The sequence below is a fragment of the Pogonomyrmex barbatus genome, unplaced genomic scaffold (genome assembly GCF_055798465.1).
Source record: "Pogonomyrmex barbatus isolate J1 unplaced genomic scaffold, ASM5579846v1 scaffold2, whole genome shotgun sequence".
Classification (NCBI taxonomy): Eukaryota; Metazoa; Arthropoda; class Insecta; order Hymenoptera; family Formicidae; genus Pogonomyrmex; species Pogonomyrmex barbatus.
In genome coordinates this window covers 2,743,046-2,769,796 of record NW_028297116.1, presented here as the reverse complement: position 1 = coordinate 2,769,796, position 26,751 = coordinate 2,743,046, and the positions used below count along the sequence as shown (strand labels likewise).

The 26,751-nt window shown below is 27.3% G+C and overlaps 1 protein-coding gene across 1 annotated transcript; it reads right to left on the bottom strand.

The window, feature by feature from the left end:
* Positions 1–3,428: 3,428 nt before the first annotated feature.
* On the bottom strand, positions 3,429–25,509 carry LOC105430538 (venom allergen 5). Its single transcript, XM_089077033.1, has 7 exons — positions 13,056–25,509; positions 9,312–9,433; positions 8,743–8,824; positions 7,711–7,871; positions 6,151–6,251; positions 5,091–5,185; positions 3,429–4,580 (listed from the first exon to the last, which is right to left on the bottom strand). The coding sequence occupies exons 1-7, from the start codon at positions 13,150–13,152 to the stop codon at positions 4,534–4,536; spliced, it is 705 nt and encodes a 234-aa protein (XP_088933159.1). The 5' UTR covers positions 13,153–25,509; the 3' UTR covers positions 3,429–4,533.
* Between the last annotated feature and the right edge of the window lie 1,242 nt (positions 25,510–26,751).

Sequence of the window (26,751 nt, the reverse complement as noted above, 5' to 3'; positions counted from 1 at the left end):
AATTAACTACCTAGGAATAGTTAATTAACCCCGATTAACAATGTAGGCGAAAGTCGATTCATCAATTTTACTCATTTAAAATACTTGAGTGAAAATTTCACTTAATAGCATGGCATATAATTAGATGCAATGTTAGGCTCTCTGCAATCAACCGTGTCTCATGTCCGTACTCGGCATTGTAATGCCACGCTAATATAACCGATAATCTGTCGCTCTTTTGCAGGTCTTTTAAAATGTCGTCACTACTACCGTCCAGTATTTCCAGTAATTCGATTAATACAGTAGTACCCATTTTAATGCTCATTACAAGTAATATTGGAATAATATCTAGATAAGACAGTCGATTTTATCGTGCGCGTGTGTGTCTGCTTTATTATTTCTATATTATTTATGATGCAGCAAAAACTGTGGTACAAACTGTGTGGTCTGACAACACATTGCTATCATCACGGTGCGACAAATAGACACGATATGAAATGAGAAAATGTTTTCATGCAACCAAGATGCGTTCGATTCAGTCGCCTCAATGAATCAGTGCGATTATTCAATGAGTACACGAATGAGTGCTTAATGAGTTCGAATAAAATATCGAATATATTCTACGGATCTATTGGGAAATGCTCACAGTTTCTGAAACTTAAACCATTTTTATAATTGGCGAGATAAGACATACGCTCTATGTATTGCTTTTTACACATCGTATTTCTTGGAAAGATTAAATAATTACTAGAAAATTGAGAAAATTATATTTTGATTTTTAAGATCCAGGAAGCCTATTCCTTAGTTCTATTATTGATCAATGTAGTAAATTTTTGTCTTAAAGTATTCTGATATATGATTTAAAAGTTTTAAAAAATAAAACTATAAAAACTTTAAAAAATAAAAAAATAACAAAATAAAGAATAAACGATTGGAAAAATCTCGGAAGATCCCAAAATTTTTGAAAATTTTTGAAGGTTAAAATTCATTTAAAATTGCTAAAAGTAGATTATGCTAAAAGTCTATGTCTTTAACATTTATTAACAAAAGATATTTTATTCGCATGAATACATATTTTAAAACAAATTTTTAATTACATGTTTTCAAACTATAACGATAAAAAGTATTTCATAACAAATAATAAGTTAATTTTAAGAATTTTTTTATACATAGTTTTATATATCTATCAAAATAAAATATTAACATACAAAACTGTCACATTATCTCTTGATTGACATTGATAAATTTGAAGATTGATCATTTTTATGATAATCAATAATTTCTGATTTTTACCATTAAATTATCATTACATTGAAAGGAAGAGTTAAAGTTTTTTTTCGACTTAGTTTGTTTGCAAAAAAAACCTATACTTATTTATTCCTTTTAATTATTAATCTTTTAAAAACTCGAAGATTTTGGAATTTAAAAAAATTTGGTGTAATTTATAAATCTTTTTATATTGTACGGACAATATATTGTGATTGAAAGATTCTTTGATGTAAATCGAAAAACGTCATCTTATTATTAATTATATTATTATCATATTATTATTAAGAAATTGTTTGTTTTTCGTAGATATAGAATGTGACAATTGTAATTCTTTATAAGTTTCGATTATTGTGCATTTAGTACGTGAAAACATTGTTTTTTGTCCAATATCAACAAACGAAACGATGTTTTACAATCTGTGATCAATATGAGACTCTTGATGATATATCGGAAGGTCGTAATTAAACAATTTTGAATTCTTATTATGGAGTATGTATAGGATTGCAATCTTTGATAAACTTAAAATTATTTAATTACGAATTGTAAAGCTACTTCCAAATCAAAATCTTATAGTAAATAATTCTAAAAGAAGAGCTATATTTTATATATATATATATATTATATATATATATATATAAAATATAGCTCTTCTTTTAGAATTATATACTATAAGATTTTGATATATATATATATATATATATATATATATATATATATATATATATGTATATATGTATATATATGTATATATGTATATGTATATATAATATTTAGTTTTTATAATAAGAGTAAGTAGTATTAAAAAATAGCGCTTTACCGATATTTTATTGTTTCTTTTTCTTTTCTCTTCTCCTTTTCGTCTTGAAAGCGGTACAATGTCTAAAATAAAAAAAAATAGGAATACTTATACGTTTTTTAATGATTAAGTTAAAGTCAAATAAAATTATCATCTGTGTATCTTATTAAACGAGCGAAGATTCATGGTTTTTTTATTTATTGAAAAATATCAAAAAAAGAAGAATGCGGATTTAAAGAGAATTATCTTACTGTTCGATTTAAAATATGAATAAAGATTTTTTAGATACATTCTGTGAATGAATTAAAAGTGAATGATTTTTTTTATATAATGAAAGAATGGGATTACTTAATACACACAAAAACTGAAAAATCGCCCAGCAATTGTTTCGCACTTTATACTTATGTTGAAACATAATAAAAAATAATTTATTGTATAAAGTTGATCGCTTTTCAATTTTAAGTTGTTTTATCATGTTTACCTCAATCCCATCAATTGCTTTTCAACTCATTTTCGTCATCTCGAGATACAATACCTAATTCCGAATCAAAAAAGAAACAAATTGAGTTAGAACAATGGACTAAATGTATATTGAATCCAATCTTTGTAATTTAAAATCTCTGTCTCTATTTAATTTGAATAAATAATCCAAAAATATTTGTGATATTTGATTGTTCTTTAAATCGATATTTAGACATTTTAAGATATTTGCGTTAAATCTGAATTTTTGCGAATAAAAAATTAGACGAACGTAATAAAGATTTCATAAATTTGTGGACCTTTCATTTTTTCAAGCTTTCTACGCTTTTGCTTTTCCTCTTCTTTGTTTGGAGACTTATTTTGTCAAAATTTCCAATTATATTTTCACATTACAGAAGAATAATTGACTTTAGATTTGCGATCTCATTCTTTTTGTGCATATTTAAGTGTAAAATTGAAAAAATAACGATGCAAATTAGAAATGAAAAGAAAATTTAGGTTTATTTAGTATTTATTACAAATTACGTACAATTCAATTTTGTTTTTAATTTTATTATCAATAATATTGAAAGTGATGGTAAGTTATTTAATTTATAAGCTGTACATGATATAATATTATAACGAGCGTCTCATTAAAAAAACCTAATTGATAATTTTTTTTTATAAATCATTTTTTATAAATCACTTCATAAACCGCTAGAAATTAAACAAATTGAATTAGTATGAGATGAAAAAAATGTTCAGATTGGAATATTTATTTTTTTGAGCAGAGAAATATGTTTTTTTTATATAATGCTACGTAAAAAGCTAAAAAGCTGAAAAAGCTAATGGAAAAGCTTCTATTTGAGGAATCTAAATGTAGATATATATGAATTAGAAAATAAAGTGTATAAATTAGAAAACATTTTATATCGCTTCTCTTTATTTCTGCAGTTACACATATATGCAACAAGAATAATTATTAATTATTAATGAGATACAATATTTCGATACTTAATGATAACGATATATAATTATATATATGTGTAATATATATCTGCATTATGAAAATATTTACATTTATGCGATATATTTACTCGCGAGTGGCGAGTATTAAACTTAAAATTTAACAACACTTTGTTACTCTTTTATTAACTTGATGAATAACTTCTACAGATCGTAAATTGAGACTAGATGAATTGAATTAAAATAAACGGATAAAGAAAATTTTCGAATCCTAATCTTTATCTTGGACAAAAGATATCTTCTTGATACACGTCTGTTAATAAGATAGTTGTACTATAAAGAATAGAAATCAACTTGATTTAATAACTCCCTAAAGAGATATAGAGTGATATTCTAGTGTATATAATTTCTTCATAATCTTTAAAACTCTTTTTATGTGTGTTGCACATTTTATCCGTATATTTGTTAAACTATTCTCTTATAAATACCAATTCTATATACAGACTTTCAATCATTACAGATTTGTTTTATGACGCGACAAAATGTGACCACAAAAACTCAACGACAAGAAATTTTTTTCTCGTTATTCGAATTCATACTCGATACCTGGATATCTTGAAAATACATTCCATTTAACTGTCGCAGCTCTCGTAAATATTTATATGATCTTGTTTAACATTTAATGAACAATAGAGATGAAATAATTCTAAGAGCGTTGCAAGTGTCAAGTGGAACATACCTTTAGCAATATCTTACATAATCCAATATCACTAATACATATTTACATGATAATATTTAATAATTTGTCGCATGTATATAAATTGATATCGTATGCATGACAAATCAGCTTATGTTTACCTTAACTAACGAAAACTGTTAATTGCAATCTATCTACATAATATCGTCGATTATTCTATCAGCATTAAGAGAATAATTCGCTTGTTTACACTGTTTATCACAGTCCTACTTTTCAAAATTTCCAAAAACTTGTAACATTAGGTAAACTGGACAAGTGTTAGATGCATCTCAAAATTTGTATTACATAAATATTTACATTTTCCGCATTATCCGTATACACATAGAGCCCCTAGGTAATAATAAGTCCCACGAGCTGTAATCACATAACATTCATTAATTCGTATGTACATACGTGTTATGTCACTAAAAAGGTAAAAAACAAACAAAAGAAAATTTAATTTTAAATAAGAGAAAAATTTCAAATGTAGTACACTATTTTTTTTTAGTTTTTTGCATTTTCTAAAAAAAAAATTGAATTCTGTATATCGTTTATTTATATAAAAACTAAATTGAACTTGTTAATTGTTACAAGCATTTACAATCTACATAAAAAATATATAAGCATAATAACAGTGAAATGCATGAAAATAATCTTGCTAATTTCATGATTTTAGAAACATCAAGGATTTTATTACATATAAAAAATCAAAGATGACATTGTATCCAATCATATGTTCGTAAATTAAAAAAAAAAAAATAAAAAAATAAGGGATTCTAATGAAAAATTGAAAATTGATATATTTAAAATTAGAATTTTTACATGAGAATGTAAAATAAATATTAAAATGATTACGTTATATAAGAAAAAAATTGTGATACTAACAGCATAATCCGGCGTATCTATTGCTATAGGACATGCCATAATTGCTGCACGCAGGTTGCCCAGATTTGTAAGGTTGAAAGCCGAGTACATTTCCACTGGAACGATAAAATGATTTTTTGACATAACATGATTTTTAGCGTCGAATGACTTGTCAGACTTATTCAGACTTTTCGAAGAAAAAAAATTTTAAAATTATACAAGTATGCATATTCCTGTATTCTGAAAAAAAAAAGGAGAAGTTCTTGCCTACGTAATTTTGTATGCTAATTCAAATCCAGATCGCAGAATTAGTCTGTCGTGTCAGATTATCGAGATAAATTCGTTTAAATAGGCTAAAACTAGCCATTTTGGTCATGTTCATCGATTCATTGCAAACAACGAAATTTTTGTTTGCCCATTTCGCAAACGGCATCTTAAAGTTTTCATCTACTTTTTATCTTTAAAATCAATTTTGGTTTTTACGATTATTTCTCGCAGTAATATCAAAGAAGTATGAAGTTAAAGAATCTATAACGCATTGTAGTATGGCGCTTTAGCTTAATACATCATCCTCTCAACTTTTGAGAGTAAATCCAAATTTTTACGAAAATTTATTGAAATTTAAGATAATAATCTACATTGAGAGGATGATGTAAAATACGCTATAAATGTGTCAAGTGTAAACACATCAGTTTTGAAATTTATCATCCATCGTTCGTTAAAAAAAAAAAAATTTTTTTTGCAAAGCGTTCAAACACTCTATTTTATGATTTTTGAAAGATTTCCCAAGCTTTCTCGGATAAGTAAACGAATATTTCCTTCACGGATATATGGATACTTTCGAAATGATAACCGCATAGGTTTTAAAAGGTGTTCGTTCACAGCTAAAATTGGCCGTTTTAGACTCCTTTCTTTCAAGAGAGAATCGAATCCCCAACCCTCTCCCCTGGATACGCTTATGGTTGTTCTGCAATATATCATTTGACACAACTACTTATATTTTCATACTTTAATGTGAAAGAAACGCAAAGTATAGAAAAAAAAAAATAGCAATAATAGTATTACGAGATAGAGGTCTTACCTCGGGCCATAATTGCAGACATAATTCTTGGTATAACCGCGAGCCGGATCATAGTAGAATGAGTATCCGCATCCTATTAGAAAAGTATCGCTCCACACCAACTAAAATTAATTCAAAATATGTACTATATTTATTTATATATTCACCAATTGCTTGCGTGTGAACATGACAAATGGAAGCGATTATGCTTTGAATATATTGATTCGGGAAATAAAGATCCTGATGAAAGTCTTTTAAAATACTTTCAAATATTTATCAAATATGAATATGCGAGATGTGTGTGTGTGTGTGTGTGTGTGTGTGTGTGTGTGTGTGTGTGTGTGTGTGTGTATAGGAAAGATCTTAAATCTTTTTGAAAAAGAAAAATCTTAAAAGTTACCAATGCCTCTATTTTTATTAAAAGAAATTTCTAAATTCTCTATAAGTTAAGAAAAACTCTATATGTATATATATATATATATATATATATATATATATATATATATATATATTCTAAATTCTCTATAAGTTAAGAAAAACTCTATATATATATATATATATATATATATATATATATAGAGTTATATAACTTATAGAGAATTTAGAAATTTCTTTTAATAAAAATAGAGGCATTGGTAACTTTTAAGATTTTTCTTTTTCAAAAAGATTTAAGATCTTTCCTTAAATGTAAATTAAATTAAAATGCAATTTTTAAGCGTCTCCCGCATTATGCGCGTTTTTGATAGCATGATAAATAATTAATAAAAAGCAAAAAGGAAACAACTTTTTTTCGCACGACGACAAACTCACTACGCTAAAATTCTTTTCATAAACCGTGATCTCATGAAAATTCATAAAATAACAAGTTTAATAGAATAAGAATTAAATGCTGTTCGCAATTTACAAACCGATCGAGTTTTCGGACTTATTTCGAAACTGACCTACGAATGAAATTGACCTCTGAAATATGTGATGTCATCATTTAACGAGAAATGATATATTGTGATTATATTATATATGGTAATTATATTATATATGTTCAGTTTATTAATGTGAAATTGCATTTCATCATTATATGTACAGCAGACATATGAAGATTCGATAAAGATTTGACAGTTTTATTTGCTAAAAACAATTTTGTTCTAAAGCTATATTAATATATTTTGATTTTCTTGTCCCATTGTATATTATTAAAATAATGACAGCGAGTTTGAGTATAAGAAATATGTTATTTGTTAAAAATACAGATTGTCCAGTCTTTGTCAATAGATTTATCTTTCAATAAAGTTTATTCGGTGAAATTTTTTTGCTCCATTGATGAAACATAATAATATCAATTGATCAAATTGACGATAGTAGACGTAGTCTAGTATCACTTTCATATTGGATATACAAAAAAATGGCAATAATAATTTTGCTATAGAATATATTTTTCTTTTTTCCACAGCTTTCCTTTATAGATATTGTTTACAGCAGGAATCGGATAAACTAAAAGTACGCAATAAAAAAAAACCTATTGATAAGTTAACTCTCGAGTCTAACGCTCATGTATTCCTGAAATTGCAAGCTTCGATTACAAACCTGTGTGTAATGCCCGGTGGTTTTACTGTAACCGGAATGATAATATTGTACCTCGTTGAACCAACCAGAAATTTGTCGTCTCCAATCTGGCTCGCCATCGTAAGGTCCCGGAGGCCTAGTCGTCCATGAGCGAGCAATGTTTTGTCCCACTGCAAATCTACCTATAAATTGATCGTTTTTGATCAATCGTGGACGTGCGCGTTAAACGAAAAGGGCGTGAAATTAAGAAGTCCTTATTAAATCTTTTCTTTCACTCTGTTACAACAATACGCAAAATTAAGATAACGAAGCAAAATGATACTATAGCTTTTATGTTTATCAGCTTATAATACAGAATATTTATATATATTTATATATATTTTTACTTAAATTTTTATTTTGAATAATAAGTAGAAATTCATATCTTTTTAGGATAACTTGAAATGTTTAGTATCAAAATTTTGTTTTTTTTTTTAATTTAATTAATATAATTATTATTGCATTAATTTTAATCCTTTTTTGCATATGTTTCAAACAAAATTCTCGCTGACATTTTCGCGAGAAATGACATCTTCTTCCTTGCGTATGCATATATTTAAACACGTTGTCTTTTATTCAATATAATAAAAAAAGTTGTACGCTTAATTAATGTATATAACCTAATATAAATAATGAATTATAATATTCTTATTATTCCTAATTATGTAGTTTCATTGTATCAATAAATGTCAGTCTCTCTCTGAGAATTTTAATTATCGCAAAAGAAACAAAGGGACGTAAAGGGAGCAAAGGAGAATAAGAAAGTAATACAAGAAAGTAATGCAAAATAGAGAGAGAAGAAGTAAAGAAAACAGTTTTTTACAATACTATTCTTCTTCGACATACTAGAACATTGCAACTACGTAATATTCTTTTAGTATCCTAGAAATATTGTAATATTATGTCATTTTTATAACAAATTAATAATAAGATAATATAAGGATAATATTATTATACATATACAACGTGATAAATAATAATGAAAGTAATTGCTGATACAATTTGTTTACTTACGAACGTTTCTTAGACTGTCGTGTGATTCGGCGCAGTGATCCGCCCATCTCTGTGCTATCGTAGCTAGTTCATCATCCCATATCTAAAACAATATGAAATGTCCGTAAAACTTATGTACATTATAACATTAATTATACAGCAATGTATCTACAAAATGTTTTTTCAACTTTAATATCAATTTGAATTGTGATTAATCCGTTATAACATCGACTAATGATGTAAATTAATTGCTTTTCTTAAAATGTATACTTGAACACTTTTTTTTACATCTTATTTTACAATCTTGTTTTAGGTTACTATAATATACAAATCTATTGCCTATTGCGAATATTAAATAATATCTTATTTAATATTTCTAAATGTTGTAAAATATTTAGAAATAATTGTAAGAGGAAGAGAGAGAGAGAGAGAGAGAGAGAGAGAGAGAGAGAGAGAGAGAAACAGGAAAAGCCTGTTAGTTTTACCCTTTTATTCTCTATTATTTATCTATTATTCATAGGAATATATCTTTTTCAAGCTACAGAAGTGATAGCTTCTCAAAAGATGAAATAAAATATACGTCTACTTACCATTTCCATCATATTCGCCGCAGCTGGTTGACCATGTATCTGTCCCAGTGCCACTAGCTGTCTCAATCGATTATGTTCGTCCAAGATAATTTGTTTCTCCTCACACGATATACCCCCGGATTCTGCAAGATGGTATTTCCTACTATTCAGCTGTTTTCCGAATAAATACATCTATATATATATATATATATATATATATATATATATATATATCGCTAGTCGCATTTATCATTAAAGAAGAGTATTATAATATGATCCTTCTTTCAACGGGATATCCAAAGAATTATATAAAATGATGTAGAATCCAATGATATGTTCAGATATGTGATTATATTTTCTTAACTGTAACAGGAGTAGAGTAATAGGAATCGAGGTAATAGAAAGATATTGAAATATTATACGATCTCTTGATATTTATAGATTACTTTCTTCATCTTTTTCAATATAATCTGTGTTAGATTAGATATTGTGCGCGTTACTATAAAAAGAAATAATAGTAATTGTAATAATAATTTTCAATAATTTGCAATAATAATAATAATAATAAATTGGGCCTCAAAAATAAAATTGATGAAATAACTGAGATTATTATCATTTTTCCATTTTTAAATAATCCATTTTGTCAACCTTATTAATTTTTTATTTAACTTTATTTCGCTTTTATTGATATTCGATACTTGTACAGTTTTTAAAATCTCTTTTTCCCTCTACCCTCTATTTTATGAACTTTACATAAAAAAAATGGATATTAATCTATGTATTTTTTTAAATGTTTGTTACTGATGTATTGTGCAGAATATTGTTTCAATTATATAAAAAAATTAGATCAATAATATCCAGATAAAAAAAGCAAAATTATATTCAATTTTCCACTCATAAAGCAACAAGATTAATTAAATTAAATAAAGGTACTACAAATTATGCATTTCGTAATAATACAGTATCCGGATGTATATGTTGTAGGAGAAAAATATCTCCCTTTTCTATAGAAATTAACGATATGGATGTTTCAATCTCAAAACAAATCACCTCAAAATAAACCAATGAATCTGATTCTTTTACGAATCTCGAGTATGTAAAGATATTATTTATTCGAATATCACGAAGCTAAACAGGAGCGTTTAGCGTTTATCGAGCTGTTGAAAAGCTTTGAAATGAAGAATTATTATTAAAATTTATTTAACGTTGATTTAACATCGAAAATATTAACATGAAGATTTTCCATTTATTTTATTCCGCTATTGTTCCAATCACTCGCACCGCGGCAACGCTCGGTTACAAGAATACTTCATCAAGTACGCTCGAGCACAAGGGGGAGAACAAGAAAGACGACTAACTGTACAGCCTTTGTGAAATAGACCAAGTAGAGTGAAAACGGTCCAAGTTCTGCATCGGTAATGCGATCGATTATCGCATCATCGTACCGCGTCGAATCACGCGAGTTAATTGTTACCTTCCGTCATATACAAAGATCGATAGGGAGCCGTACAGTCAGCGGATACTTCCAATCTATCTTACGAGATTTGTATCTCTGCACGATCTTCGTATTCCTTTCTCAATTCTCGATTCAAAAAAAAAAAAAAAAGGAAAGAAACCGAGAAATTTAATGAGGTAAATGGACCTCCAGTTCGCGTAGAGTTCGCTTAAATGGCTCGCTCGATGTGCATCGCGATGCACCCAAGAGGAGATTCACATTACGCTTGAGTCAAGTATGCTTTTAAGAAATTCCCTCTAATCAAAGAATATAAAAGGAATACAAGATTTTGCCGATTATTAATTTGCCAATTAATTATCGCAAATTTCTTGTTATACTTTTTTTTCTATATGATGTAGCGCCTATATTTTGCTGTACTGCAAACTTTTCAGGGAATAATAAAGTAACGCAATATTATTTAACGTAATGTTTACGTTATATTATTACGATATATCATGGTGAAACATGTGCAAGTTATTAAATTGAGAACCTCCATACTATTTACAGTTACGTACGCACGATAGATCCTTAACCATTTTCAAACCGGATTGTGTGTCATTAAAAACGTGGACATTTCTCGTAATATACTTCGTACTTGAGGCACTCTCGATAATGATCAGCGATTTGAATTTACAGCAGTCATCGAATACTATTTTAGGCGAGAATATTCTGCCGAATACAAATGTCGAATAATTTTTGCACGCGAAGACATGCCCACTAATTTATTCCTGAAATTGATTTTTATCTTAATCGGATGGAATAAGTTTTCTATCCGTTGATCGCACACGTATGTATCTAAAAATTCAACGGATTCGGATATTGCTACTAAAGTCAGTCAGAGCTTCATCTAGAATATGGAAGTCTAATTTTTCTCTTCGATTCTCTTTGGATTCTAATTTTTCTCAATTATAAATCAATTATATTATTTTAATTTAGTTAAGATTGTGCAAAACGATGAGTGCAAAACGAAATTGAGCATTTTTAGATTATGATAAATGGATCGATAAGATGGAAGATTTTTGACAATTGTATTAATAAAAAGAAAAATAATAATATATCTGTAAGTTTTCTTTCATTTTTCTTTCGTTCCCCTACTCTCCCTCTCGCCTACTCTCGCCCACTCATTCACTCACGCCTCACGTCTCTGGCTAATATTTCATACAATTTGTTTAAGATTTATATGAGAACCAACATGTGTAAGTAAAAAATGAAGAAAATAATAGAGTGTGTAACACATGTATCGGAGCATATGTAGACCGTCGCAAACTTTTCATTCTTCTCACTTATATATTTGTTTCAACCCATTTATTTATTTTTAAAACACAAGCAGAAATGGTAATTCTTGATAACGAACGGATCATTGAATGAACAAACGAAATGATATTATTAGGGATAATGAACGATAGTCGAACTCCCTTTTCGGTGAATGGCAATTAATCATGATTCGAGTCAATACGACGCATCGTTGTATCGTTGATGCGTTTAGTATCCATTGAAGTGGCAAAACAAACTCGAGTGACATTCGTATTTGGTTGGATGGCCGTCTCGCTATGACTGGAAACATCAGTTTCTTTTTGCACCGGAAATGAGATGGGCTTGGTACTGAACGTAATAATACAATTCGGTCGGCACCTGCTAGCTCGATTCTCATCATAGCTTTCAAAATGAGTTTCGTGGGAAAGGACTTGTGGTATGTAAAATAAATAGCTCTCGATTGACTATTCCTATTTAGCTCGATATACATTCTTTCCGCCATCTTTACATAGTTATCTTTCCTGATATGCCAGATTCGATAGTTAATAGTTTTACGATAACAGGCTGCTTTTATTAATTATGAACTTATATTAATTAGTTTGGTTGTCGGACTAAATTTAAAAAAAGTTAACAAAAAAGCATCTTGAAATATTAAAAAATATTAAAATATGAATGCATAAAATGAGATTGCCTTCAATTTGTACGTTACCAGCGAACATTTTAATAATTTTAACGAAAAATTACACATGTTTGTAGAGATGTTACATGTACGATGAAACTTTTAAATTACAAGTGATACAATCAATTAAGAAAAATCTAAATTTGACTTGTGTATAATTATGCATTTCTCTCTCGTTGCGAAAAAATAAATGAAGAATAGAAAATAAGAAGAAATGCCGTATATTTGTTGATTTGGTGGTAAAATATTTGATTTTGTACTACATCTAATTTATATTTGGTTTTACATTATATCTAATTTATCACACATCGGAAGGTTGTTTAAACATCATACTCACTCAACATGGTTTTTCCGATGCACGATGTTTCGCAATAATTCATCAGCAGACAAGTAACGATCGTTAAAAGGAGACCGGTATTTCTCTTGGCGAGCATTATAATGGCAGCTAGGAAATTCTACCGACAATTCTTCGAGACACGAAACGAACTTTGGGGAAGCGATAATAGAAAAATTTGATTAAAACGCGAACTTGGCAATCGAGGTCTTCTTTAAATTTCGATAAGTGATTACGATTGAACAGCGGAACAATTGGATGGAAGGGTTCGAGTATATATAATAAAACGTATAAATGCGACTTCAAGTTGTTCACTTTGGTACGCGTTGGGCCAATCGGTCGATTAAATTGGTCGATTTACGACTGTCCGAGAGATATCGACATATAGGAAATCGAAACCTTCCGCAAAACCGGTCGATGAAACGATCCGAACTAATAGCTAGCCACGCCGATTCCTCGTGACTTTATATATCGTGGCATCTGTGCCATGGTTGTCCATGTAATTGTTAATGAACCAGTCAGTGCAGTGGGGAGTGCTACTCAATACAGGAACGGGGTAACTTTGGTTTAGTATAGTATATACATCCAAGGTTGAGTGCGGACTCTGGAAAGCTGTCCACTGACGTCAATTATTTAACTCATTTCATTAAAAATCGATTGAAGCTGAGCCCAATTTTAGCTCTGAATAAAATTTGAACTGATCTTTTCAAAAAAAAAATGAATACTTTCAATTCCCATAATTAACCTCAGTTAGAAACAATAGTAATGTGCATACTTTGATAATATCCTGGAAATATCGTCTTTCGACGATTTTTATCCAATATATAATATAATACGTTTTATACACCGTTGGAAAAAAATGTGTTGAATTTAACATAAATCGCATGTCCCAAACGATCCACTCAAAATTTTGTGTTAATTTAACATAATATGGATGTGTTAAATAGTAACACCGACACTATGTTAATATTTTAACAAAAAAGAAACTGTACTCTTGATGTTAATTTGAAGTTAATTGTGTATTACAATTAACATAATTTTTATGATAAAATAACATGTCGAGATGCGTTAAAATTCAAGACTGCCGAAACCACACAAAGAATAATAACAAGTCATCCTCACTCCTATTATAGAGTAAAATCAACATTCTTTTTTTTTGTGTGAATTTTAACATATTGAATAAATACGTATGAATTGTGTTATTTTAACACATTTCTTATTCATTATATCATTTTAATAATTTTACATTTTATATTTGTTAAGATCAGTTAACATAATAGACATGTGTTAAAGTTACATAAATATGTAGATTATTTAACATAAAAATTTTAACAAGGATCGATTTTAACACAAATACAAAATGTTTTTTACTGTGTATAATACGCTTGGTTTATTTTCCTTTAACAGCGCACTTTTTAAAGTTTTTATCAACGATAAGTAATATATTTCTTGTTTAATATTATTATTACTTTCACTATTTTCTATATACAAAAGGTATTTGCAAGCAAGTGCATTTTATTTAAAAGATACAAGATATTCATCAGCGAATAAACCGAATTTTTAATTTTTTACTCAAATTTCTAGAGAGTTCTTCTTTTTTTCTATTTTTCTTAAGCCAATTATACATTCATTTATCTCAAAATATATAAAAGTATATAAAATAATTACTAACTTTTGCAATTTGCAAAAACCAAGAATATCTTAAGAAACACACATTTTATTTATTTTAAAAATATTTCGTAAATAAATTAAATTAATGTTTGCTTTTTATACAAAAAGAAAATATATCTAATAATTGAAATATTTGTCATCTTTTAAAAAGGATATGGACATGATGTAATGTTGAATATCAAATATTGCTACCAAATCTATCAAATATTGTTTACCAATTTATCACTTTTGTATATATTCTAGTAAAATAGCAACTCTCAAAATTTAATAAAAATTTTGTTTACAATTTGTATTAAAATATCAGATATGACAAAACAACAGAGAGATCTAATGTTGCGATATAAACGGTAATGATTAAAGATGTTCTAATAATTAATGTCAACTCTCGATAAATTAATCAAACTTGATAAATTTTTAATAATCACTAAAATTTACGAAGTAATTCTACGTTAATTAAACTTAAGATGAATTATAACTCTAATTATCAGTTTTCGAAGGTCTGACTCATTTTTCATCGGCTTATTCTTTTCGCGACGTTTTGTCCTATATTTTTGCAACAATAGAATAAAATTTCTGCAAAGTACTACAAAAGTTAACCATTTCTCTAAAACTTTGCAGTCATTTATCAATCTTCTCAACCGATTAACTTACATCTGAATTATGAAGATATATTTCTAAAGCAGCTTAAACTAAAGAAGCGAAACTAAAGAATCTACCTAAAAAATATTGCAAAAAATTGATCCAATATATAATAGAGAGTATAATGTAGCATATATACATGTATAATGAAACGATCTTTCGATATATTTAGATTGTCCAAGCATTTAGGAATATGGGAAAGTTGGAAAAATTAATTTTTTTGAAAAGACATATTAATCAAATCAATAGCTTGCGAACACAATGAAGAATCATTTTGTCGGCAAATTTATTAAAATTAATCGTGTTACCAAAAAAATTGAAAAGTCTTTTCTCTTGCACTGATTATTATGGGATATACGCTCTTTTGCTCTTTGTTTCCATTCTCTTCCACCTCTTTTAAATTACAGAATAAATTAAACAAAGTAACCATATCGGCATTAATCTACTTCTTTTGTTCCTCATTCTTTAAATATTCTTTCTTCTTTGAAAGGATTTGTTGTAGCAATAAAATATGAAAAGGAAAATTGCATTCGAAAACACTTTTATATATTTTAATTTTCTTTTTATACTCCTAATTTTGTCGCAAAATCTGTCTCAAATTAACAAATTGTTTAAGATTGATTTTAAAATTATAATTCAAATATATTTTATTTAAATTGAGATTGAAATTGAGAATGAATTGAGAATAAATTTATAGTTAATAAAAGCACGTAAAAAATTGATAAGACTTTTACATTGCTGCTAAATATTTTTTTTTTAATAAACATAATTAAAAATATTTTAATTGAATATGTAAATTGTATATATAATTTATCAATCTTTCCAAATCCCAAATTAAATCATTTTATAAAATTACAATCAATTTTGTGCATATTCAAAAAACAATGACCGATTAGATTGTAATTAATTGTGACGTCAATTATCTAATTAACATTTCAGCAATTCAGCAAAATGTTGCAAATACATAAAAAAAAATTTTATTCATCACATTGTACAATTTAATGCATTTACAACTACATATGTCATCTTTCAACAAAAAGAAGGAAACGCTAACTTGTCGTATTCCGCATGATGAACAGTTCAATTGCGCGCGTTAACGTGAAATTTTCAAAATTTCACGATTACAAAGTTAACATTTTTCTGACTCTCTTTTCACGATTCTATTTGTCTCAATAGATATTTACAACACGAGTATATAAAATGACTGGACATACGATTCTCAGAAATCATACGAATTAATAAGAACGAATTAATAAGAACTAAGCTCGGAGTTGTTATTCACGTGAACGCGAGCCTAAACCTGTTTGAAGAAGAAGAATCAGAAGAAAGAAATAACTCCGGAAAAAAATCGCCGAAATGAAAACATTAAAACTTCAATGTCGCTAAAGAGTAATTGATCCAAACAGAGAGTTTTTTGTTCACGGTCCAACAAACCGAACAAACAACGAGATTAACTTCAACTTTTTTTCGCAGCGAGATTAAAAACAAAGGAAAGGGACTGAATAGACGCGTGATAGTTGTTGAAAAAGCTATCAAAAGAATTAATTTATCAAAAGTGTTTTTGTAATTGATTTTTGCAATTTGCGATCATTGGACGAAACAAATTGTTAACGAATAAAAGTACAAATTGTTAACAATAAAAATGTATCTCTTAATTACTAAATGTACGAAAAAAGAGAGACAGAGACAGAGAGAGAGAGAGAGAGAGAGAGAGAGAGAGAGAGAATACCCTTACAAATAAAAAAAGATAGTAAGGTATTAATATACTTACTACATACAATACAATAGAAATTGTGAGAAAATATTTCAAAGTGCAAAGCAGGCACGTCTCAATAGAAACACAAGACAATACGATATACGAAATACTTTTATTTCACATTTCACATTTCTATCTAAATAGCTTGATGATTTATTTCGTAAATAAAAGCGATATCGTGAAGATTATTCATTCAAATTGATTCGGATGATTTTCAACAAATGAATTCTACTTTATGCATTTTTTAATCTGCTTTCTATATTCTTCCTCTCGTTATAAAACCTCCTTCCAAATTAATAGGTCGCTTAAAAAATTGACTCGAAATTATAATGCTTTCAGATACTTTTCTGGTAGCCTAAATTTCGACAAGGATACATTTGAGGCCCAAAACGTGAGCTAATTTTGTGATTTGCAAAATCTGAATAATTTGAATAATTATTCGCCGCTGGCGTTGCTATATATCTATCTTCGGAATCGAAGAGAAGAACTAATGAATGAACGCCCGTGTTGTATATCTTGAACACGCGAATGGAACCTCTTTTTTTCCTGACCGGGCGTTTCCCAAGTAAAGCTACTTAGCATATTTAGAATCTCGTGTATAAAAAACCTCTCGTTCTGTGATAACTTGTTCGGAGGTCGTCTAGGTCACGTTTTTCGCCTAATGAACAACGTTTAACCAGTGAACTGACTGATCCAGTCAATTAATCAGGTTGTGATTTGTCGTGTGGGAGCAGACAGTCAGGCACCAAAAACCATGGCGTGTTCCCTCTAGCGTAATACATAGGGTGTCTCAGTTATTTCGTATTTTCTATGCGAACGTTGAAAATTCAACTAAATTTTAATTAGAAATTATTAATAATTTTCAAATCAAGAGCAATTAAGCGTCGGCAATTAAATCAAAAGAAAGGGGGGAAAAAAAAATTGCAACACCGTTCATCCTGGTTTTGCGCCAATAAGCAATTCCCGTTTGCGGCAGGTAATCGCGGCACATTGGACAACCGGATTCAATACGTATTGGATGCAAAACTTGAACGTACGACTCTCATATCCGTCGGGCTTTCCTGAACAATCGCTCAAATGCGAGAATACAATCGGTCGAACCGTGGAAGCGCCGAAGCAGAGCAAATTAAAGTTGTACGCTACAGGTGCAGGTCCCTTCAAACATGGAAAACGTAATATCGGATCGGACCGGTGTAAGGGGCGAAAACGGATTTGAAGTCAAACGTGTCAAGATGAGACAGGTCAACAGGTCTTTTTTCTCTTCCATTTTAGCGCACATCGCCAAGAGTTATCTGTTAAAAGGGAGGAAATGCGCCCCGAGATGAGAAGAACCAAAAAGGAGAAAAAAAAAACAAAAAAGACTTGAATTGTTCGAGTTGGTTCTCGGCGTGACGATTTCAAGACCTATTGAGATTTCTATTGAGTCGCAAAAATGAAAGAGTTTTAAGTGGGCACGTAATAAAAATATGTACGATACAACATGAGAATGAAAGTATTTATTTAAAACGTAGTAGTAGTAGTACTACGTCGATAAAATTGAATTATATATCTTTATATAGGCTTTTTCACCGTTTTACATAAAGTTTTAATTAACGAAATTAACGAATTTATCATGACAATAGAAAATATGTTATATCAGCAGATTTTTCCTCTAAACATAGAAGAGACTCGATACGTTTGCGTGCAACAGAGCTCAAAGTATTTAAAACCGTCTTTCTGATTGCACATCATATTTCGTTGTATGCCTATTGTTTGTTTTTTTTTTTCTAAATAATAAATAAGGGATAAATTGAAACAAACTCAAGACGTATGATTGTCTTGAAGTAATAATGTTACATCACATTATAATAATGAACTATACAATGACTTTTTGAGATATTACTTATTTATTATAACTACATTAATCTCTCTTTTATACATGTCATATTCTTTTTACATAATATAATTACATATAACGATGTAACATTTATTATATTTTTTTTATGTTTTATACTTAATAACACTTAACGCAGCACACATTACCTCTTTTTTCTTGTTTTCTCACTCACATTTTTATTACCATTTTGCTTAGCTTCTTTTCATAAAGCAAAAGTGATGTATGAGTACATACGTATGTAATGTAAATTACGCAATACAAATGTAACAATCTATTGTAAAAGAGTCGTCTTATTTGAATTCGATCCGATTCAGTCCGTATATACATATATACATATGTGTATATATATATATATATATATATATATATCACATACATAAATGGACCATTTGTATGGGCGATTTATACAGAATACAAGTGCATCCTTTAAAAAAACAAACATTTGCCAGCAGAAAAATTTTCATTGCAGGATCGATAATCAAATGTTTTATGATACATAATAGTAATTCTAATTTTTCAATAATTTTCTCTTTATATTTTTCTGAAATTTCGATGAGACTTTGGTTGAATGTAACAGAGTGCGACGTATTCTGCTGCAATGTTTATCGCCTTGAACCATCCTGAATTGTGACATCTTTATTATTATTTACGACATATGTATTAACTATCAACATGTTTACTCTTAATGTCTATTATTAATAAATACAATATGTAAAGCACATGCTCTCATAAAACAATTTTGTATTATACACGCATATCAAACAAACAATACTCTTGCAATATAACGTGTGTGTGTGTGTGTGTGTGTGTGTGTGTGTGTGTGTGTGTGTGTGTGTGTGTGTGTGTGTGTTGTGTGTTGTGTGCAAAAAACTTTGGAAATAGAAACTCAAGAGATATTTAATCATGAGAGAACGAGTATCACTTTACAAGTATATTTTGTGTTTGATATCTATAAAAGTTCGACAAATGATAAAAAAAGGTTTAAGTGTTCTTTTGATCAATGCAGATAAGCTATTCATTTTCTTGAACGAACTATTTTCCATCGATTCGCGTTTTTATTTATTTATTTAATTATCCTTTTAAGTTGTCTAGTCCTGGATCAGATTGCTCCATCAAAATTGGACTTATAAAAAAACTTATCTTTGCGAACGAATTGCACAAAATTTTCACTACTCCTAGCCATTTTTTATAGCAAAATTTTATTAGAGATTAACAAGAAATTAAAACAATATAATAATTATATAATAATACAATAAAATAATGATATTAGGAAAGAGTATTTTGTACGGCATCCTATATATAATTAAACAAATTATTTTTTCTAATGTGTTAAATAAAAATTTCTAAAGTGTAATTGATTTAAGAAAATAGTTATAGCTTTTGTTCGAAAAGATATGTAAAGATATGCAAAATTATATTTCCTTTGGTTTTGATTTTATTTGATTTTATTAGATACATTATGTGCATAAATCATCATAAATTTATAAAGTATAATATTATTTTTATAATACTTGATACAAAAGCTACTTTAATACTTTATGCACAAATAATATTATACATTCTAATTCTAATATAAAGATTCATACTTTGAAAACTTTTGATAATCATAAACAAATTTTTTAATGTTCTTTATTTAGTGATTAAAAAACTATTTTGGTTAAAAGATTAAACAATATCTAATTCAAAGAAAAAAACGTGTTATAATGTTTTCTCTTTAAATTATTATATTGTTACATATTTATCTAAAGATACACTAATCTATAGCAGAATTCTCTTTATCTGATGAAAGTTTCATTATTTTGTTACATTAAATATAAAGTTTTTAGTACTTTCGTTTTAAATAATTAAGAAATTATATAATTTGAATTATTTAACGTTATAATAATATAATTTGATAATGTTTAACTGATAAGTAATTCATTATAAAGAAAAAGACGACAATAATGATTAATATATTATAATTGATTAAATATTCTATGTACATACATGTTACTACGCATGATATCAAATGCTCTTACCCATAATATTTATACAAAAAAATAATTTGTTGTCAAAATATTTATATTTGTTTTATAACATATGCAGATGAAAGTAATAATACCTGCAAGAGTTTATGAATCATTAGAGCATTATACTGTTGCAAGATTATACTTATTATAAATATTTGAGAACTATTAACAAATATTAAAATATTATACTTGCGGTTCGCTTTGACATTCCACATTCATTTTTAATTTTGATACAAATAATACACACAATCAAACGCATACACGCATGCACGCATGCGCGCGCGCGCGCGCGCGCACACACACACACACACACACACACACACACACATACGACATCTATTTTTCTTTTTTATTTTATTTTATTTTTTATTTATACGCTTGAATGCGGTTATCTGTATTAGAAATTTATTTGCGTTTAATTAACATAACAATTTTTTATTCACAATATCTGATATATTTTAATATTTATTTGCAAATGTTAATATCGCATATCAATTATAGATAATTAATTAATGCAAATAAACGGAATATAAAATTACTATGTACAAAAATTATTAAAACATCTGTAAGAAATATTTATATTTATGTATACATAATCGGTCACAGAATTAATCACAAATCTAATCCATGTTAAAAAAGATCTGTTTCAGTTTTAATATAAACATTACATATATATCTATATAATTATATATTTCTTATTTATTCGTAAAACGATAATTATACGTATAATTTTTTCTTCTCCTCTCGTCTTTCTCTTTTTACTTTGTATATTTAATTAATCAAAAATTTTATTTCAATTGTTTTAAACAAAAATAATTTTATTATAAAAATAAAGAAACGTTTAGAATAAGAGTCAACACATCTGATCAATTAAAAGCCATATAATCTAGAATTATTTAATTGATTATTTAATTAATAATAATTTGTATTACATAAATTTTATTTTTTGAAATAATCTTATACTTATAAATAATATTTTATATACGCACACAGGCATTTTTATTCTTAATTATTTTTTTTATTTTTTATATTTAGAAATATCAATATAAAATTATTCTAATTAAGAAATGAAGCAAAAAACAACCAAAATCAAATCTGCATTTGCATATAAAAATATACCATTATGATTTCATCTGTCTATATTCGTTATAAAAAAAAAATTTATATGATATATATCTATTACGTAATTCACGATATAACATAAGTGATATGATGATATTGTGAACTAGTAGCCGTTACATCTATAGCCATTTGCATAAAATTCAAGCGCAGTTTCCTCCGTGATAATATAAAAAATTGAAAATATTTAATGATTTCAAACATGTTATAAAACAGTTATATAAGACAGAGATATACATATAATGAACACGGTAATAAATAATTGTCTTGCTTATTTAACAAGCATTATATGCTTACAAGATGTCACATAATTGACAATTATTTATATTTGCAATTAGTTTCATACCATCATCCGTTATATCATTTACAATTGGCAAAATCATTTATCTCGACTAACGTTAGATTGTCTATCACATTGACTGTGTAAGAATCGGTCGTTTATCGACAATTAGCGAATTTTAATCGAATCATTATCTAATGTCTAATATATACGAATTGATCCTTTCGACTTTTTATTTTAATATGTTTCTTATGTACGTTTAATAAATTTAATCGAAATATATAATGTTCTCGCTCGTTCTTCACAAATTATTTTCTTTGAATATTAATATTGTTTGTTTAGCTATTTTTAGATATTTTTATATCTGTAAAATATGTAAAATAATGTTTTATTTTCCATATTTTATAAGTAACATTTATCATTAAGTTATTTATATATCTCTACGAAAACTAAAATCTTAATATCTTTATTTTGATCTTTTCCATCGAAAAGTCGAAAGGTTTAAAAGAAAATGTACATCTCTTTCATTTTACTTTATGCATCTACCCTGTAAAAATCTTCGTGGACATTAACTTACGTTACTTATAGATATCTATTAGTAGACTTTTAGAGCAGCAAAGTTTTATTTACTTGAAATGAATTGACTGGTCTTAATTTTTCGTAAATTTATCTGTTTGTATATGTACAAGCAGACATAATAGAGATTTGTCACTTCTATATACAAGACGTATACATGTAGTACATTTTTTTGAATGAAAAGTTATTATAATTGTTTAGTTAATTGTAAATCATTAAACATTTACATTTAACATTTACTATAATGTCAAATTACGAGAAATTCGCGGGTAACATTTGTTTATATAGAGTCATTTTTAAGCCAATTTTATTTTTCCAATGTTTTATCTTCTTAATATGAATGACGCTCTTCTAAATAAAATATGTAGCTACTGATTAATATTTTTTCTCAAATATACAAATATTTCTAACGCAATGCAACAAGCGAGGCGCTGTATATTTTCTCTTTTATGTACTCCTATTTGTTTCTGTAAATATGGTACCTCATTTTATAAATTTACTAAGTGCAAAATTTGTAAAATTTATTGTAATGTTATCTAAGATTTGTAAGTTAAATATATATATATATACATATATATATATATATATATATATATATATATATATATAATGTTTTTTCGCTAATCCAAAATTTATTAATGCAACGTAATATAATAATAAGAATAATATTTACTTATTTGTTTTTTTAATAAATAAAATTTTTTGCTAATTTTTACATCTATTGTTTTAATTTTGTATCCACTATTTCGTTTACATCTCTTACATTTTTATATCGTTTGAAAATATTCATTTTATGTCATAAAATTTTTATAAAATTTAGTTTTCCTTGTATAAATCATAAGGAATTAAGAATAAAATAAATGTGTGTTTATTACTTGTTAATTTATAATTTAAAAATATCTTTTTTATTTTGTTTCTCATTTCTTGCATTCAATACATTCGTTTGTTTTTATTATTTAATTGTATGTTTTATTTAAAACATTTGTTATAAAGTATAAAAATTTAAGAATACATAAGTATTAGAATTTAAAAATAAAAATGGTTTTATCTTGAAATAAACGTGTGTGTGTGTGTGTGTGTGTGTGTGTGTGTGTGTGTGTGTGTGTGTGTGTGTGTGTGTGTGTGTGTGTGTGTGAGAAATGCGTGTGTAAATTTTTTTGAGATATATATCTAATATAAATGCGATTAATACGTGCAGTGTATCATATAAATAATTTTGTACAAATTTAAAGTTGCTTTTCATAAGAATTCGGTGAAAAAAATATGCAATATAAAAAAACAATATGAATATGCATGTAACCCTTTTTATACATAATTTCTATATAAATTACTATTACTAATATCTACTAAATTACATATATCTTTGTATTTATGATTATACATGTGCATTTGCTATACTAAATCGTGTATGCATATCGAACTCTTAGCCTTGGAATTTACACTTTAAAAATTATTAATGCAAAATATATTATTCTTTGTATTTCATTGCATGCATAAAACAATTATGTTTCTCGCAATTTGAAACATTTTAAACCTGCGTTAGATCCATTATTATTTGAAACCTTCTCCTATGCGTTTAACACATTTGTTGACATTTATAATTTGTTTTAATTTCGCGACATGCATATTCAAGAGCTACTCGACTTCTGACGTATGATGATTCCATTAATTTTGCATTGCAACTGAATTATTATCGCATTGTATTAGTCTATTCTTACGGTACAATCGTATACTTAATTATGAACTTAGGTATTATGGTTAATGTATTATGGTCAATTTGGAATTCATATCTTATCAGTAATCATTATTTTCTCATTATTTTATAAAATTACAATCTATCAAATTTTTATTTTGGGAGGGGGAGATGTCTACATCACTTTTATAGCCTTTGGAAAAGCATACGTAGAGAATGAACTACCATTTCCATGTTTATACGCACGACGAAAAACTTCAATTTTACAGAACATCTGCTATTCGCTTTTTGCTTTTTTTTTAACTACTCCAACAATTCTAAAATAATATTGCTAATATTGCTAATTTATAATCGCTAAATAAATAAGATAGGGACTCCAGATCTGTTTTATGACTTTTATGATTGTTATAGAGAAAATATCGCGCTTGTATACATGTAAGTGAAAACACTTAAATCAAGTATAAAGGACTATAATTGCGCATATGCATTCTCTATTTATATATTTTCCATGTAACAATATCGATTTATTCTTTAATTGTATGCATTCAAGCGTGCAGCAAATTTGTAATGAAAGACAATATAATTTATACTCGATACTATTCAATATATTATATATAATATGTATATGTATCGGAGATTGAATTTAAATCTTTGAATCTATTGATTTGAATCTAAACTTGAATCTATTGATTTGAATCTAAACTTTTTTTCGATAAAAAATCAGAACTCTTTCATAATAAAAGCATTTTTAAAGGAAAGCATTTTTACAGGAGAGTTTATAAAAAAAAAAAAGATTATCGCACAAATTTCTGATTTTAGCCTCTCCTCCAAAGTATAAAGTAAAATCGCAAATGTGACATTTTTTCGAAACGATCAGAAAAGATTATAGATCGAGATCCCATGACAAAATATTATTTTGCATCAACATTTACGATTAATATCATGATTAATATTAAATTATTCTTTAATGGCATGTTTTACACACACACACACACACACACACACACACACACACACACACACAATTAAATCAATTAAATCTAATTTTTTAAATATGAAATAATTTTTTACTAATTACAATTTATAAATCTTTCACTTTAAAAATAGAAGAAAGTATACACGCACACATATGCACACGTGCGCACGCAAACAGTATATACAATATATGCTATATATTGTGCGTGCATGCTTACGTGCGTGTGTGTGCGCGCGCGCGCGCGTGTGTATGCGTGTATTAAAACATAAAAAGTAATGCAAAACTTTATAGCCACTATCGGTACAAGAATTAAATATATATATTTTATTTTTTACCACATACATTACACATACATTATACTTGTTCTTTCTGTTTTATTTTTATTCTCTTTACTATTACTTATACTATATACAAGGACCCTTTTTCGCCAAGTAATTTAAATTAATTAATAGCATCTTTAAACATTAGAATTTTATTTACTACATGTTTATACTACGATAGTAGTAAGGTAAGGCATTCAGAACTTACTTACGTTTTGCGCTTGGCGGAATTTTTGACAGACAATATAAAAATGAAAGATAATATTTATATAAAATAAATGCATATCTGCATACAACATGTTTATAAAATAGTGTTCACAATTTCGTAGACTCGTAGTCTAAGTAAATAAAAGATTAATGTTAATAATACTAAAAGTAAATGAAAAATCATTAATAATACTATTTTGTCATTATATTAATTTAATCTTTTGTAATAGATATTCTATGTATTATGCGTTTCAATACGCATACAATATTTTTGTAATTGAAAAAATCCTTTATCCTCATTGGCACAGACATATGTAAAATATATACATGTCATTTTCATGAAAAAGTAATGATTAGCCATTGCTAATAAATTTATCAACAAATTCATTAACAAGTAAATAATAAATATTAAATGAGATATATATATTTAGTGAAATTCTTCTCAATAAATTAAGCAATAACAAACGTTCACATATTAAAGTTACAAAAAGATAATCCTTTATTTTCATACCGTAAATGATGAATAGACGCTTTAAATAATTTAATCTATATTTGAAATAAAATTCTATTTATTCTA

Excerpts from the sequence above, each read along its gene's own strand:
- LOC105430538 (XM_089077033.1), bottom strand. The coding sequence starts at position 13,152 with ATGCTCGCCAAGAGAAATACCGGTCTCCTTTTAACGATCGTTACTTGT. Across the intron at positions 5,186-6,150 it reads GTCTGCAATTATGGCCCGAG|TGGAAATGTACTCGGCTTTC; the intron begins GTAAGACCTCTA and ends TTATCGTTCCAG. Across the intron at positions 4,581-5,090 it reads TAGATACGCCGGATTATGCT|CTCGTGGGACTTATTATTAC; the intron begins GTTAGTATCACA and ends ATGTGATTACAG.